At 36.9% G+C, this 15,849-nt stretch overlaps 1 protein-coding gene across 13 annotated transcripts in view; it reads left to right on the top strand.

Moving 5' to 3' along the window:
* The window catches only part of PTPRK (protein tyrosine phosphatase receptor type K), a 561,747-nt gene that overhangs the window by 195,160 nt on the left and 350,738 nt on the right, over positions 1-15,849 (top strand). For all 13 annotated transcript variants that reach the window (XM_023254331.2, XM_023254334.2, XM_023254335.2 and 10 more), the window contains exon 3: positions 12,834-13,105. In XM_023254331.2, coding sequence (XP_023110099.1) covers positions 12,834-13,105 — 272 coding nt within the window. The remainder of the gene's footprint in view (positions 1-12,833; positions 13,106-15,849) is intronic.

The following is a 15,849-nucleotide window of genomic DNA, read 5'->3' as shown; positions in this document are numbered from 1 at the left end:
TTCATGGTCCTTGCAGAGTTTAGTCACTACTTGCAGGTCTATTTTTAAAAAATCACTTTCTTTTTTGAAATCATGTAAAGAGTTCTTAGGGAAATACATGGTATTACTATGGTTAGAGGAAAAAACATGTTGGAAACATATTCTTACTTCTGGTTATTCTCAAAGTAGAGAAATTTGATCTTATCCTGAGTACTTAAGGTGTTTCCAGTTATTTAAACTTGCTCAAAGGGCATTTCAATAGTAATTGAATGATCTGAAAATCAAAATTTTGGAATTATTAAAATTCTCTCTTTTCCATAAAAAAAAGACACTCCCTCTTTGGGGGGATGCTGGGAAACACCTGTGCTTGATTGTTGGTCAGAGTTCCCACTGTTGTTATGGCTGAAATTATTTTCTATTTTAGCTTCTACAGTACACCCTAGAGAGAAGCTTTAAAAAGTTAGTGTGGGAACTGTAACTCTACATAGTTTCTCAATGTTTGTGTTCATGCACTGAGCCTTAAGTTAGCATTTATGGAAACATTCAAGTACGATCCTAAGTTGCTCTGAGGGCAGAAAGAGCACTGTTGGAATGGAGGTCACTTGCATGATGCAGCTTTTCTGCTTGTGTGTAAAAGGAATGTTTTGTTGGAAGAATATCCTTGGGTGATTATATTTGCCAAGAGGAAGTTGAATTAATTGTGTGTCAACAGTCAGAGAAGAATTTGTATGCTGTTTCCCCTCACCATTAGCTAATATGGTATTTCACAACCAGTCAGGTGTGTTTGTTTGTTTGTTTGTCTTTAATAACAGCTGGATCAGAGACAGAATAGGTTATCCTAAAGTACAGTGATAGGATCCGGTATTATACTTTGCTCTAGTGTTGGGAACCCCTAATTCCACTAAAGCTACCTGAAATTAATGCAGGCTCAGGAGAGCCAATAATTAATTAATGGGTCTCGTGTTATTTTATTTTATATTAAATTCTGGAATTATAGATGATTAACCATCTTGTGACCAAAACCACCAATCTCTACATTTGAGGTGATGAAACCATTCTCTTTTACCTTTTTAGGTGCTAGGCCTCAGTTTATTTTTATCATATTTGGATAGTTTACAAAGCTACTTGGGGAGATAGAAAATAAATATAAACCCATTTTCTCCACCACCCTGCTCTTCCCTCTTTTTTCTTATCTTTCCATATCTTAGATTTTATTTTTTTTTCAACGTTTATTTATTTTTGGGACAGAGAGAGACAGAGCATGAACGGGGGAGGGGCAGAGAGAGAGGGAGACACAGAATCGGAAACAGGCTCCAGGCTCTGAGCCATCAGCCCAGAGCCCGACGCGGGGCTCGAACTCACGGACCGCGAGATCGTGACCTGGCTGAAGTCGGACGCTTAACCGACTGCGCCACCCAGGCGCCCCGCATATATTAGATTTTAAAGTGTAAACAGTTTGTCTTTTTCTCCTCTCACTTGGACTCTCTTCTTCATTTCTGTGTACTCAGTTTCTTACTTTTTCTCAGATTTTATCCTCTCATTCTCTTTTGGTTTTCTTTTCCTTTGTCTTGGGTTCTAAGACAGGCACTATTTTCAAAGACAAGTAGACAGATTTTTGGTTCAGATAATACTTTGTAAACAACAAAAAAGTAAAAACATGTTTTTACTTTGCTATTTCCCATTTCTATAATCCCCACAACAATCTTCTCAAACAGTATTTTTGTTATATCTAAAATACTCATCTCTTCTGGGCCTCAGATTCTCATCAGTAAAATGATAGAGGAGAGGTGGATGGTTGGGGTGGGGAATGTCAGAGCCAGGCTGTGGAATCAGGTCTCTGACTTCAGAGCCTGAATTCTTAACCATTTCATAGCTAGGAATATGCTTTTTTATGGATGACAGTGGAATATATGTTATTCTTTACTTTTGGGCTTTTTACAAAGCATCTTTAATTATAGTTAGGAACTTTAATGGTCCTTGTAGTTTGATAAAGGAAGCAACTCCTTGGTTTGCCAGTTAAGCTGCTCTTATAGCTTGATTCTCCTTGAACCTGAAAACTCAGTTGAGAAACTTTGCTCAACCTTAGTTCTTCTGTAATTGACCATTACTTGCCAATTGTTTATTCAGTAGTAGTTGCTATCTCTTATTAATGTTGAGGGAAAATAAAGCCGATTCTTCCAATATATTAAAATAAAGTTTTGGTACCTTCACACATACTGAGATTATGGAGTAGAGTATATTGACCTTGGAAATATCTATTTATATGGAAATATAGAGTACTGTACACTCATTCTGTACTGACCTTGAGTTCTAGCCTTCTATTACTAACAGGGTTATAGTATAGCCAGACAAAAACTTGGAATTGATAGTATGATATTTAATCTTTAGGCAGTTTCCAGAGACAGCAGGCTATACAACCTTCTCTTACCTTTCACTGTTCTTTCCAATTTGGGTTCCCTTGAAAAGGCAAGTGATGGTTACAAAATTGGATACAGGACAAAGACTTCCTTACTTTTTGGGGTAATGTAACTCTGATTATTCTTTCTGAAGTTGCTTTTCATTTTAGCAACTGCTTCTTAAAACATCTCATTACCACATAACATAAAAGCTATGTAGGGTGAGAGCCATGGGAGGAGTGCCAGGATTTCAGAAATTGGACAAATCCTAGAACAGGAGATCTTAAACTTAGCTCTATGGTCCTTTTTGGTTGTCAGTTAAAGGGGTATGTGTGTTTCTGGGGAGAATGTTTTAGATTTACATGAGATTTCAGGGAAAAAAAAGGAAAGTTAGAAAGAAAGGTTAGAGAGGTATAGAAGGAAAGAGCTGGAAGGGAAGAGTTGACCCACTGGGACAAAAGGGATTAGTAGGTGGTAAATTTACAGAAGGGTTGAGAAAGGTTAAGTGCCTCTGAATTAGAAGATTTTGAGTATACTACTCCTTAACATTCTTACCTCATTTTTTACCTTTGAAAATGTTCTTTACCTACATTTTCCAGTTTGGTTTTGTCTACTGTCTGATGGAGAAAGGAATGAATATCTCCAAAGGAACACATATTAAGGACTTGCTTAATCAGAGTTCTTTGGCATGTCTTGGAGACAATCTCATTTAGTCCTGAGAGTGGAGCTCCAAGATTGAAGGATTTCAAGATAAGGAAACTAAGACCGAGAAAAGTTAAAGCTAGGCAGTTCAATAGATGAGCTGGAGGTAGAGAAAACTGGAGTCTTGAAAGACCCTGGAGAGAAAAGCACAGCGGATTGTAAAATCAGCCTTTTCTAAAGATGAGGCAGATGATATAAATTAACACTTCTAATAATCATACTGCACAGGTTCTCTGTGTCATACAGAGGAAAATTAAAATTTTGGTGGTCAAAGTAGGGGCCGGTAGATTCACGCTTCTACTTTCTAAGATGTAGGGGATGGAGGTTCAACTATAGCACAGTGTTTAGTCCAGTCTGTAACTCCTGACCATGTAGCCGATAAACTCCCTGAGGAGGCTAGTCTCCCAAGAAGGATAACTGTTGTGCTAATTTTATGTGAAACCTTTTTAATGTTTCGTGGTGTCCAAAAGTTTTAGAAGCTGTTCTAGATTCAAATCTCAGTTGGATACCTAGAACAAATACAAAGCCGTTACTCTCAGGGATTAGAAGAAATTTTATTCCTGCACAATGTCAATGAAGCGGTTTTATATTTTGCCAAGACAATGGAAGGCACATTTTAGGGAAAGAAAAGTTGTTTGAAAAAGAATTCTGCTAAGATGCAAGTTCAGTCCTGTGTATTGGAATCTGAGGGACAAGTTTACTTTTCCCACACTGACATTTTATAATGGGTGTCTCAGTCTGTCTTTTAGAAACAAACTATATGATATAGGGAGTGAGCTCCATTAGAAGAGAGGCATAATCTTAAGACATAATAGAATGTACAAGTTTGTGGAATTAATAATAGACCATGCAAAAAAGTGAGGGCACCTATCTCAACCTTACCAAAATGGTGGAATCTTTTCAGGAATTAAGATTGAGGACACTGTTGGTTTTTTTTAAATGTTTATTTATTTATTTTGAGAGAGAGAGAGAGAGAGAGAGAGAGAGAAAGGAGGGGAAGGGCAGTGGGGGGGGGGGGGCAGAGAATCCTAAGCATGCTTCATGCCATCGGCGCAGAGCCCCACATGGGGCTCCATCTCATGAACCATGAAATCACGACCCAAGGTGAAATCCAGAGCCAGCTGCTTAAGCAACTGAGCAACCCAGTTGTCCCTGAGAATATTGTTTAAAGTCATTTCAGTTTCCACGATTTTTTTTCCTTTTGTTTAATATTTGAAATAAAACCAATACAGTTACCATTTTTGAGATTCTTTATTTATTGTTTGCTTTCAGTTGAATTCACCAAAAGTTTACAGGTGCAAAAATCCCTCTTTTAGGTCCTAGGTGGAAAAAAAAGTTTCTGATCTTTAGAAGTTTACACTAGGGCTGAGGAGATGCACAGGTAGATATTGTGTATTTGGTAGATAGGAGAGCATTATTGAAGGGCTATGGATATGCAGAACAAGAAACACTAATAAATAGTGTTCTGATTTTGTCATAAAAATCTTTCAGCTTCACACTGAATGCTCCAGATACTGTTCTAGATTCTTAGATGAACAAGATACATGAAAACTGATTTTTTTTGTGCAGTTTTTCACTCAAGTAAACAAATAAACTCAGTAAGTTGCAAGTGCTGTGAAGGAAATAACAAAGAATACACATTAGAAAGAATCTTAGAAGGAACTACTTTGGTTAACAGACAAAGGAGTGCTTCACCAATAAATGTTGTTAGAAACAAGACCTGAATGATGAAAATAATCCAGTGGAGTAGAGAGTATTCCAACCTGAGACAGTCATAAGATTGTATTTTTGATGGGCAGAAGGAAGCCCACTATATCTGGAGCATGTTGAGTTAGGGAAGAAAGGGGTAGGAGATAATGTGAGAGAGGAAGGCAGAGGCCAGATTATATTGAAGCTGATAGGCTTGAGTACAGAGTTTGGATTTGCTTCTCATTGCAATGTAGAGATGAAAAAGATCAATTGTATGTTTTGAAAAAAATTAAGCAGGTTGTCTGTAGAAAACTATTGTAGGGCTGCTAGTGTGGAAATCTATTAGGAGTGGTTCTAGTCATCCTCCTGAGAGATGATAGGAGTTTGATAAACTACTGAAGATGAAGGGAAATGGATGGATTGAGGAAATAGATTGGAAGTAGAGAGGGTAGAAATTGCTAGTGGATTATAAGAGGCAAGTAAAGGAAGGGGAAAAAATCAAACTGATTCCTAGGTTCTTAGTTTTAGTCACTTGGTATATTATGTTGCCACCTAATCAGATGAAGAAACACGGGGTGGGAAGAAGCTTGAAAAAAGGTAACGAGAAGCTGAAACATCGAAAAATAGGGCAATGGCACTGTCGTTAGCACAATGGGAATAGCAACAGAAATGAAGAGACATTAATTTTACCACAAAGAAAACCATCATCCTGGATGGGCTGGGACCCCCAAAACACAGTTACAGTTGTCACTCTTCTCTCTTCCCAGATATCCTGATTACTGCTTCTTAAGCTGGCTGGGCATAGAACTATATTACTGTATATTGTCTTTGGTTTTTCCACACCAACAGTTTCTGGCCTGTTGTTTGTTTCTACTAGGAAAATCTCACTCAGTGCCAAGAAAGAACTTTTGCACATTGTGTTGGTGCTTTGGTAGCTATTCAGAATGGTCTTCAGAACACACGACAATTCTTATTAGGGTAGAATATTAAGCCTTTGGACTTCAACTGGAACTATGTCCTTGGTTATCCTTGCATAATCATGTGAACCAATTCCATGTAATCTCTGTGTGTGTGTGTGTGCGCGCGCGCGCGTGTGCGCCTGTCCTGTTGGTTGTGTTTCTCTGATGACACCTGACTAATACACCCTTTATATTGGTGTACAGAAATTCAGCATTTTTGATTTTCATTCTCCAGCCATCTATCATTCCAGGAAAAACTTTCATTTCATTTAGTACATCTTTATACCCTGAAGAGACTGGATGAGTGAAGTAGACTCAATATAAATAAAAGCACTGATAATATTCTCTTTAGAGCATAAAGATAAAAAGAATTGTGTATATTAATATATATTGTCTCTCTGCATGGGTCCAGGGTCCCTAAGACCCTTTTATGGATCAACATGCTCAAAACTATTGGCATAATAGCACTAAGATATTGTTTTCCCTTTTTTTGTCTCTCGTTTTCTCATGAGTGTATGGTAGAATTTCCCAGAAGCTACATGATAGCTGATATTACAACAGATTGAATGGAGAATTAAATGGAGAATTAAAAACAAGAATGAAGCTGTCTTCTATTAAGTCAGACAGGAAGGAGATTTGCAAAAATGTAAAACAGCGCTCCCTACATACTATTTTTTGTTTTGAAAAATATAGTAATTTTCATAAAAACATGTTATTTAGGTTAACATATAAGGGATTTGTTATTGTTAATCCTAAAAGAATTAATAATCTTTTTTGAGACTTCGTAATTTGAATTTCTCATATGGTCAATATTGACAGGTAGAGCTCACAGAAACAAAAGCTTTTTGATGTCCTGAATAATTTTTAAGAGTGTAAAAGGGGTCCCGAGACTAAAACATTTGAGGACCTTTGTTTTATTTGAGAGTTTTTCATATGTACAAGAGTGGTTCTCATAAAAATGTTAAGTGCGTCCTTCCAAAACATTATACTCTTTCATCAAATGATTCTGTCTGGAAACAGCATAAACTAGTTTCAATTGTTTGTTTCATTTTGCTGCTGTTTTGACATCTTCTGATAATTTCTCTCACATAAAGGTAAAACTGGTCCTGTCTCAGCAGTTATATGTTGTTATATTTTGAGAGCTAGTCTGTGTCTCCCTCTCCTTTATTCATTCATCCAAATAGCCTACTACCAAGTATTTATTGAACTTCTACTACATATAAGGCCCTTGTTCGATGCTGTGCCCATTTGCAATTTGTTGCTTTTGCAGCACTGAATCCACCCTTTAATATCTGCGCTGTGATAGTGGAGCTTGACCACTTAAGCATTTCTCCTTAATAGCTAGTGCAGTGTTGCTTTATGTAGTCTGTCACACAGTGTTTGGTAGTTTGTTGGTAGCCAGTCCCGAAGGGATTGTAGCAGGAAGGTGTTTTAACTCTTGTTTGAATTGTGCTTCTATTTTCGTTTTTTTCATGCTAATACTGAATAGCTGGCAGTTTCCCTGTGATGTGCACAGGGCGCGCAGTCTCTGTGTGCTTGTGGCCCCAGTCCTGGCCTGGTGACCTTGCTGTGGCCCTCCCAACATGCACACAGCACACCCCCGACCTCATGCCACCCTGATGCATGGGAGTGTGTCCTGCTTGGGTACTAGCTCTGGCCTGAGTGACCCGGCAAACTTCTTCGCCATCCATTATGCTGCAAAACTACGTCTTCTTTAAGGGGATCTGATTCTGAGCAAACTCCCTCCCCTTTCCACATTTTTTCCTTCCTTGGGTATTGTGGTTACTCTTTAGCCTTCTCTTTACACCTTTAGGGTTTCTGCATCTCATAGTTTATACTTGTTATCGTATACTTTTGCTGTTTACATTTTCTATGTGGCTTCTCTCTTCTGATGGGACTCTGAATAAATTAGCTTTCTATCCCTCATCTGAGGAAGATAAACAATACCCATATAAATTATTTAAAATTTGTACAAACGCAGTCCATAATTAAGGGCCACAACTAGAAAGGCAGACCGTGTATCAGAAAGCTTCAAGACAGGAAGAGCTAAACATGCACTGGGGGCTGAGGAAGGTCAATGGGCCAGAATTGGCAAGGGGTTGGGAGGAGGGGAGGCTTTCTTACAGAGGCATGAGCCTTTTTCTTCTGGAGAAGAAAACTGGCATGGTATGGGGAGAAAATAGTGAGAGCTCTGTCAGATTGGAGAAGGTACCTGGTGAGAAGTTGTAGGAGGTAAATTGGCAAAGGTACTTGGGGGCAAGTTCATGGAAGGTTGTCAGTACCAACCAGAGAAGTGGACATTTCTTTCTCAGTTAAAACTCTTTAAAAAAAATTTTTTTTAACATTTTATTTATTTTTGAGAGACAGAGACAGAGCGTGAGCAGGGGGAGGGGCAGAGAGAGAGAGAGGGAGATAGAGAATCTGAAGCAGGATCCAGGCTCTGAGCTGTCAGCACAGAGCCCGACGCAGGGCTCAAACTCATGAACTGCGAGGTCATGACCCGAGCCGAAGTCAGATTCTCAACTGACTGAGCCACCCAGGCGCGCCTCTCTCAGTTTAATTAATAGGGCACATTCACTGGATTTTGAATAAGAATTGACTTAATAAAATATTATGTTAGTCTACTAAAGGATATAATGGAGTTCTGGATGAAGTATGGAAACCTATTTATCATTTATTATTTTTTTCAGTTAATCCTATTCCTGGACGTGTATCTCAAAGATAAAATTTTCATTAATATATAAAATTCATAGCGCATTATTTATTCATCTAGATATTAGACTATGGCATTTAGGAAAATGGGACTTTTTTTTGGTTATTCTTTTAAGTAAAGACTGCATTTAGTGTAAGTACTCACTGCCCTCCTTTAATGAATTGAGGTAAGAAGTTTCTGATATTTGTATTGTGTTTTCTTGAAAGCCAAGGTGCTGTTAATCTGTAGGATGCAAATAGGATTTATTTTTGAAAGGCAAATACCTATGTTTGTTTCCTAAATATTTCTCATTGTTTATTTGATGTTACTTAGGTAAGATAGTATTCACATAGTCTCTCTTTCTTTTTGTAAAGTACAAGTCTAATGCATGTTCATTATAGAACATTCAGTGAATGTACATAAAAACAAGAAAACAGAAGACATTTATAGCTCCCCTTGATAATATAGTTAACTACTTGCTATATTTTCTTTTGTTCCAGTCATATGTGCATGTTTATGTGTACATATAAATGAACACATACACATACACAATTGTATTTTACATATATATATTTTAAATGATTATAATGTTTTATAATTGCCTATTTTACTTAGCATATTGTGAACATCTTCCATCAAGTGGTTTTAGTAATTTGTTTTTAATTACTGCATAATTATTCATCAAACTGATTTACCATAATTTTACAAATTGCCTGTTATTGGATGTTTAAAATACTTTTGTTTTCTCTATTGTATTTATTTTAAGTTTTTAAAAGATTTTTTCAAGTGATGTCCACATCCAATGGGCGTCAAGAGTCATGTGCTCTACTGACTGAGCCAGTGAGGTGCCCCTGTTTTTCTCTTTTTTAAATAATATAATGAGGGGCGCCTGGGTGGCTCAGTCGGTTGAGCGTCCAACTTCGGCTCAGGTCACGATCTCGCGGTCCGTGAGTTCGAGCCCCGCGTCAGGCTCTGGGCTGATGGCTCAGAGCCTGGAGCCTGCTTCCGATTCTGTGTCTCCCTCTCTCTCTGCCCCTCCCCCGTTCATGCTCTGTCTCTCTCTGTCTCAAAAATAAATAAATGTTAAAAAAATTTTTTTAAATAATATAATGATGAGATGGATATCTTTTTTTAAAAACTATATTTTTGTACATAAACAAATTGTTTATCTAATTTACATTCTTCTGTTTGTCATCACCAGCAGAGGGGATCTATTGCTTTTAAGGTTTTTGATTCTCATTGTCAAAACGCTCTCCAAAAAAGTTACACATAAAAAAAATATTATTATAAGCTTAGTTTTTCTTTTATGTCTTAAATGATATATTTGAGAATTCCGTTGCTCAAGAGAATGTAAGGAATATTTGTAAGGCCACATTAAAGAAATTACATCAATTAAAATTTAGTACATAATATATGTATGACACAGATGTTTCATTATTAAGTCTGGAGATAGTTAAATCACAACTAAATAGAACTGAATGCTTATTAGAAACCTGAGGGATTAGTTAGCTGGTGACAGAACTATAGTAAATAAGCTTAAATTAGGACATAAAGAATGAGGAAAATGCATGTTATAGAATATTCTGAAGCTAAGTGTTGTAGCCAGTTATTCTGGGAGACTGTAGAAGTAATTTTTAGGAGTTGATAAGAATAGCATTGTGTTCTATATGTTTGGGATGATGGAAGTAACTCTTATGTCAAATAGGCAGTTACCTCCATGGTACCTGCTGGGTAAATTGCCACTGTATGAAATCACTTGGCAGAAGTATTTGATTGGCTTTTTGGTGTTATTGCTTGCTTCTTCCTTTCTGGAACTGTGCAATAAACGCATATTATTTCATAACACTCGGAAAATGTAGCAGTAGTCAGGTAGCATTGTAAGAAGCCCATTTAGCAAGAACATTCTATGGAAATGAAATATCAGCACTGAAAAAAAATTAACTTGTTTTGAAATGCTTGAATAGTTTGAACAAACTTTTATTTTCTGACTTTTGTCTTTTCTAATGATCAATTGGTAATTCCTATAAATTAATATACTGTGCTCATCCCATTTCCTTAATAAGAACATTATCATAGCTTAAAAGTGCAGCTGGGTAAAAATTGCTAAATGGTCTTAATGGTAAATATCACACTATGTAATTAAGATGTATGACAAAGCATATTTTATGCCAAAGCTTGTTTTATAATGGAAGGAAATAATGATTTGAAAGCCTGTAAGTCATTTAGAGAGTGCTACTTTGAAACTGACAATCAGGGGTGCCTGGGTGGCTCAGTCGGTTAAGCGTCCAACTTGGGCCCAGGTCATGATCTCACGGTTGGTGAGTTTGAGCCCCGCATCAAGCTTTGTGCTGACAGCTTGGAGCTTCGGATTCTGTGTCTCCCTCTCTCTCTATCTGCAACTCCCCAGCTCATACTCATACTCTGTCTCTGTCAAAAATAAATAAACTTAAAAAAGATTTTTTTAAATAAAAAAAGAAATTGACAATCAGGAAGCATAATTGATGAAGACTTGTAAAAATAATTTAAATCTACTACTGCCATCATATGTCACTGGGGACAAAAAAAACAAAACTGATCTAGCATTGGAGAAGTAGGTCACATGTTTGTGAAGAAGCTGAAGCCCCAAAACATTAAATAACTTATCTAAAATCTCATGCCTGGTTTTAGTTAAAAGTGATTAGTAGTCTGCTCTGCTTATGGTGAATCTGAAAGACATCTTGGCAGATCAGGCATGGACCTCAGAATGTGAGTATAACCAAGAATAGAAACATCCTGCTTATATAAATTGGGTTGGGATCCAGGATATCCTGTTCAAAAAAAAAAAAAGGACATAATTTCTCCAAAAATATACATGACCAGTTTATTCTGTTAATGTGCATGCAATCTGTGAGAATCAGGAAGAAAAATTAAAAGGATTTCCAGGTTATGAAAGAAAATGAAAACTGACAAAAATGTAGTGAAAGTAATGTCAGTTACTGTCACTAGCGTAAGCTTATTCCATACTTTGCTTGATAACTGATAGTGTCATCATGTGAAATCTTTACAAGAGTTCTGAACTCTAGAATGGCAATTGGTCAGATTTGAAATTCTGGTTACTTGGGTAGTAAAAAGTCCTCTTACCTACCATGATTTGAACTTGCTTTTGGAGTTAATTGAACTAGTTAGACTGGTAGTCAATGAGTATTTGGTGTGTTATGTAAAAATGACTGTATTTTAGGAGAGGAAACAGGGTTGATTGGTCAGGAAGAAAGGTCCAAGTGTCATCCTTTTAATACTGGATTCTGTAACACTACACCTAATATGTTCTGGTTAAAATGAAATCCTAGGGGAAAAATTATAATAACATTTGTGTTCTACCTGAAGTGTGACAAATAGGTATATTTCCATTTTGGTGATAGGTATAATTGTTAAAATCCACAGTGACATGAAAAAAAAAACTGGTGGTTTTTCTTCAGAGGTCCTTGGACTACTAGTAGCAGTAGCTGATGTATAAGACCCATTTTTGTACTTAGTGCTAAGACTGTTTTTGAGGGGGGAACTGTGATGTTGGGGCTCCTTATGCCCTGTACCTCCCTGCTACAGACAACCAATAAACATTTATTAAATTTAAGGTAATGGACTTAGACTAGTATTTTCAAGCCAGGTTTCTTTCTGCTCTAGGGAGCATATGCAGGGACTATGGCAGAATTGGGGCCAAGAGCAATGGTGATTAGCTGAACGCTTGGTGGGCAAGGCTCCAAGTAGGCAAATCCACTATGTGTCGGATTCTCAGATCTAAACATTTGACATTTTCAACTTCTGTCGTCAGATTTACACTGCAAAGTATCCTTATTCCCTGAAATTAAGTTCAATGCGGTTAGTACGTTGCAAAAACCCCACTTTTATAAACGATGATCTGGGAATCTGCAATCAGAAATGATTTTGTCTGCACTCTAAGTTAACCCATCTCTTTGCAATGGTATTATGATAGGGAGAAGGAAGCCTGTACCCGCTATGTAAACCAGGCCAGTAAGGTATTCCTCTTGTTCGTTTGCTTGTTTAGTAATAAAAGATCTTTTTTAGTAAGACTAGAGACTTTTACGGTGGGATCTGCATTTGAATCAGGCTCTACTTAGTCTATTTGACTTTGAATAAGCTACTAAATGTACCTCAGTTTAGTAATTTATGAACAGGCTGTTTCAGAGAGTAATGAATTAATGCATATTATGTACTTTGAACAATGTCTGTTACTAAAAATTGAATTCACCTACTTACTTGTTTGATATCTTTCTATGGATCCATTCTGGAAGCCAGTCTTTCTGAGTTAAATTTAATGCTCAAAATGGATTGGTATTATTTTTAGTATTTCTTCTGTTATTAGGTATTCCTTTTTGCTTACATGTCTATTTAGCTTTATTATATGTAATGTCATTTCAGGTTCCTATATGATAGTGGACTCTTCAGATCATGACCCCGGAGAAAAAGCCCGACTTCAGCTGCCTACAATGAAGGAGAACGACACTCACTGTATTGATTTCAGTTACCTGTTATATAGCCAGAAGGGGTTAAATCCTGGCACTTTGAACATATTAGTTAGGGTGAATAAAGGACCTCTTGCCAATCCAATTTGGAATGTGACTGGATTCACGGGTAGAGATTGGCTTCGGGCTGAGCTAGCAGTGAGCACCTTTTGGCCCAATGAATATCAGGTAATCATCTGACCTTTCCTGGTTTATGCTTTGATGTCATTGGCTCTCACTGTGTATGTAATACTTAGAGAAAAGCACTAGCTCATTGGAATAAGAGATGATCTCTTTCGCCCTCCTCTAGCCCTATTCTTGAGGAAATGTTGAAATACATTGGCACAAAACCTTCAAAGTAGAGAGAACATTTCCACATACAGAAAAAAACGTAGTTTTAGTGTCAAAATGTGTTGGTTGTTTGGCAGCGAACTACTTATTAACACATACTTCCATGTGTCTGTTCAGGAAGAAAAAGTCTTTTTGATTTGAGTGCATTATTCAAACTGGATTGGTTTGCTGACTTCCTGACAACAACATTTAAGAAAATACATAAAATAGTGTTTCATGAATTATGTCATCTAAGGGGGAGGCGTTTTGAATAATTGTTTACATTTTTGTCAGTTACATGGAGTTTAAAAATAAGCAAACAAAAAAAAAAGTCCACATGTCTTTGTTTTTTGTTTTTTTTTTCCGCCAGAAATACTTAATTTAATTATGATTAAACCAGGTAACAAATGATATCAATATCTACTTCATGTGTTGTGAGGCTGATTTTATATGGTTTAACAAAAAAAGATCATTTACCAGTTTGGAGAGTTGTTCGGTAATCTTCTCCATTAGGTTCAGTAGATTTCCCCTACTTTTTGAAACATTGCCTTATGCCACCTTGTTTTTACTAAAGTAGAGTTTTAGTAAACCATTATGATAACCAAAAGAAATCCAAAGAGGATTTCTGCCTTTTTAAAAAAAAAAAGGAGTGGCTTATTTTTATTTTTTTATTATTTTTACTTTTTAAAGTTTTATTTTTGAGAGAGAGAAGGAGAAAGTGTGAGTGGGGGAGGGGCAGAGAGCAAGAGGGAGAGAGAGAATCCCAAGCAGGCTCCACACTGTCATCATGGTGGCTGATGCGGGGCTACTTCTCATCAATGGTGAGATCATAACCTGAAATCAAGAGTCAGACACTTAACCAACTAAACCACCCAGACGCTCTATTTTTATTAAACATTTTTTGTTTATTTTTATTTATTTTTTTGAGAGGTAGAGTGCGGGCACACACATGAGCAAGGAAGGGGCAGAGGGAAAAAGAGAGAATTGTAATCAGGCTCTACGCTTAGTGTGGAGCCCCATATAGAGCTCAGTCTCTCAGTCTGAGGACTAGGAGATCATGACCTGAGCTGAAATCAGTAGTTAGACACTTAACTGACTGAGCAACCCAGGTGCCCTAGATTTCTGCTTTTATGAAAAAATATGAAAAATTAAAATAGCACTCAGACTTTGTTTTTGCAGCTAGCCATTATGGAAGCAGCACACCGCCCAGCTGCGTGAGGGGCCCCACCAAGCTCCTTCCTAGCATCTTAGCATCAAGCCACCATATCTTTGAACTGTGTCTGTGAGCATCTGTTCTTTATCTGAATTTATTTAGTGCATCTGTTAGCAAGATGTGTCCGAAGGTATCTGAAAAGGCTAAGAGATTATTTTTGGGTCTGGGAACACTCAAAAATTTTTTCCATATAAATTAGTGGTAATGGCTTCTTCACTTTATCCTGTTTAGGTTTATGAAAAGTTTCATGAGAACCCTATACTTTCAATAGCTGGGGAACCTGCCCCTGGATACAGAAAACCAACTCTTGAAAGTTTACTTTTATGTTAGGTCTTTAGATTTAAACTTCTAAACTTATAAGTTTAGATTTAAACTTATCTACATATAGATATACATATATACATATAGATAGATAGTATGTTTTATTTTGATCCATGAGTCATTGATAAGCTAAGAACAGTTTCATTTCTCCTTTTTAAAAATGAACATTTTTAAATTCAGGTTAAACATGCAGGTTAAACTTGTCTTTATTCCTGGGGGAGGGAACACAATACCTTGTTTTAATTGCTTTGTCGTGTGTTGATTTTTCTATTTTATTAAAAAGCCTCTTACTTCCTAGGTATGGTTCCACAGGTAAGGTTCTTTGTTCAAATTTATGTGTTTATTGGAATTTCAATGGATTTTCATCAGGTACTAGTTGATTCTGTTATTCCTGAACTGAAGGATGTTGTTCTTTGGTCTAGGAGAGCTGTCTGCTTTTCCAGGGCCCATAGCTCTGGGAGGGCTGCATGTGGGAGGCGCGTGGCTGAAAGTGTATGAAATTGATGCTAACTCACTAGCAGCAAGATCAGTGGGCTCATCTCTGATAACAGTGGGTCGTCATTGGCTGGGTCACCTTCACAACGCATTGTCATTACACTGACTTCACTAGAAACTGTCATTGGAGCTTAACACTGAAAAGAAAAAGCTGATTTAACCAAATAGAACTGTCAACGGATTCAGCCTTCTTAAAATAAATTTAAGCCCAAATAACAAATTAGTGAAATTGTCAAAAATTTGGTTTCTGGAGTCAGACAGCCTGTATTCAACAGTGTTTGCTATTTGCTATCTATACAGATTGTTCTCTAAGGAATCAAATTGTTAGTTATATCTTTAAAGGAAAACATAAAAGTGGATTTTGATAAATCCAACAAATAATATATCTAGGTATCATGCTAATGATCCTTCACAACTGAGAAATAGTATACATATAATTACCTTTTCTTCTTTTTTGCAAGATCTGCCTTTGAGTCATTGATACTGGTAACATTTTCTTGTGGCACCATTTCTGCAAGGTTAATTTTAATGTGGAGTTATACAATCGAGAACTGGATGCTTCTTTTGTTCAGTC

This window comes from Felis catus, chromosome B2 (genome assembly GCF_018350175.1).
Source record: "Felis catus isolate Fca126 chromosome B2, F.catus_Fca126_mat1.0, whole genome shotgun sequence".
NCBI lineage: Eukaryota > Metazoa > Chordata > Mammalia > Carnivora > Felidae > Felis > Felis catus.
Note: the sequence above shows the minus strand (reverse complement) of the source record. Positions and strands in the feature narration are given on the sequence as shown.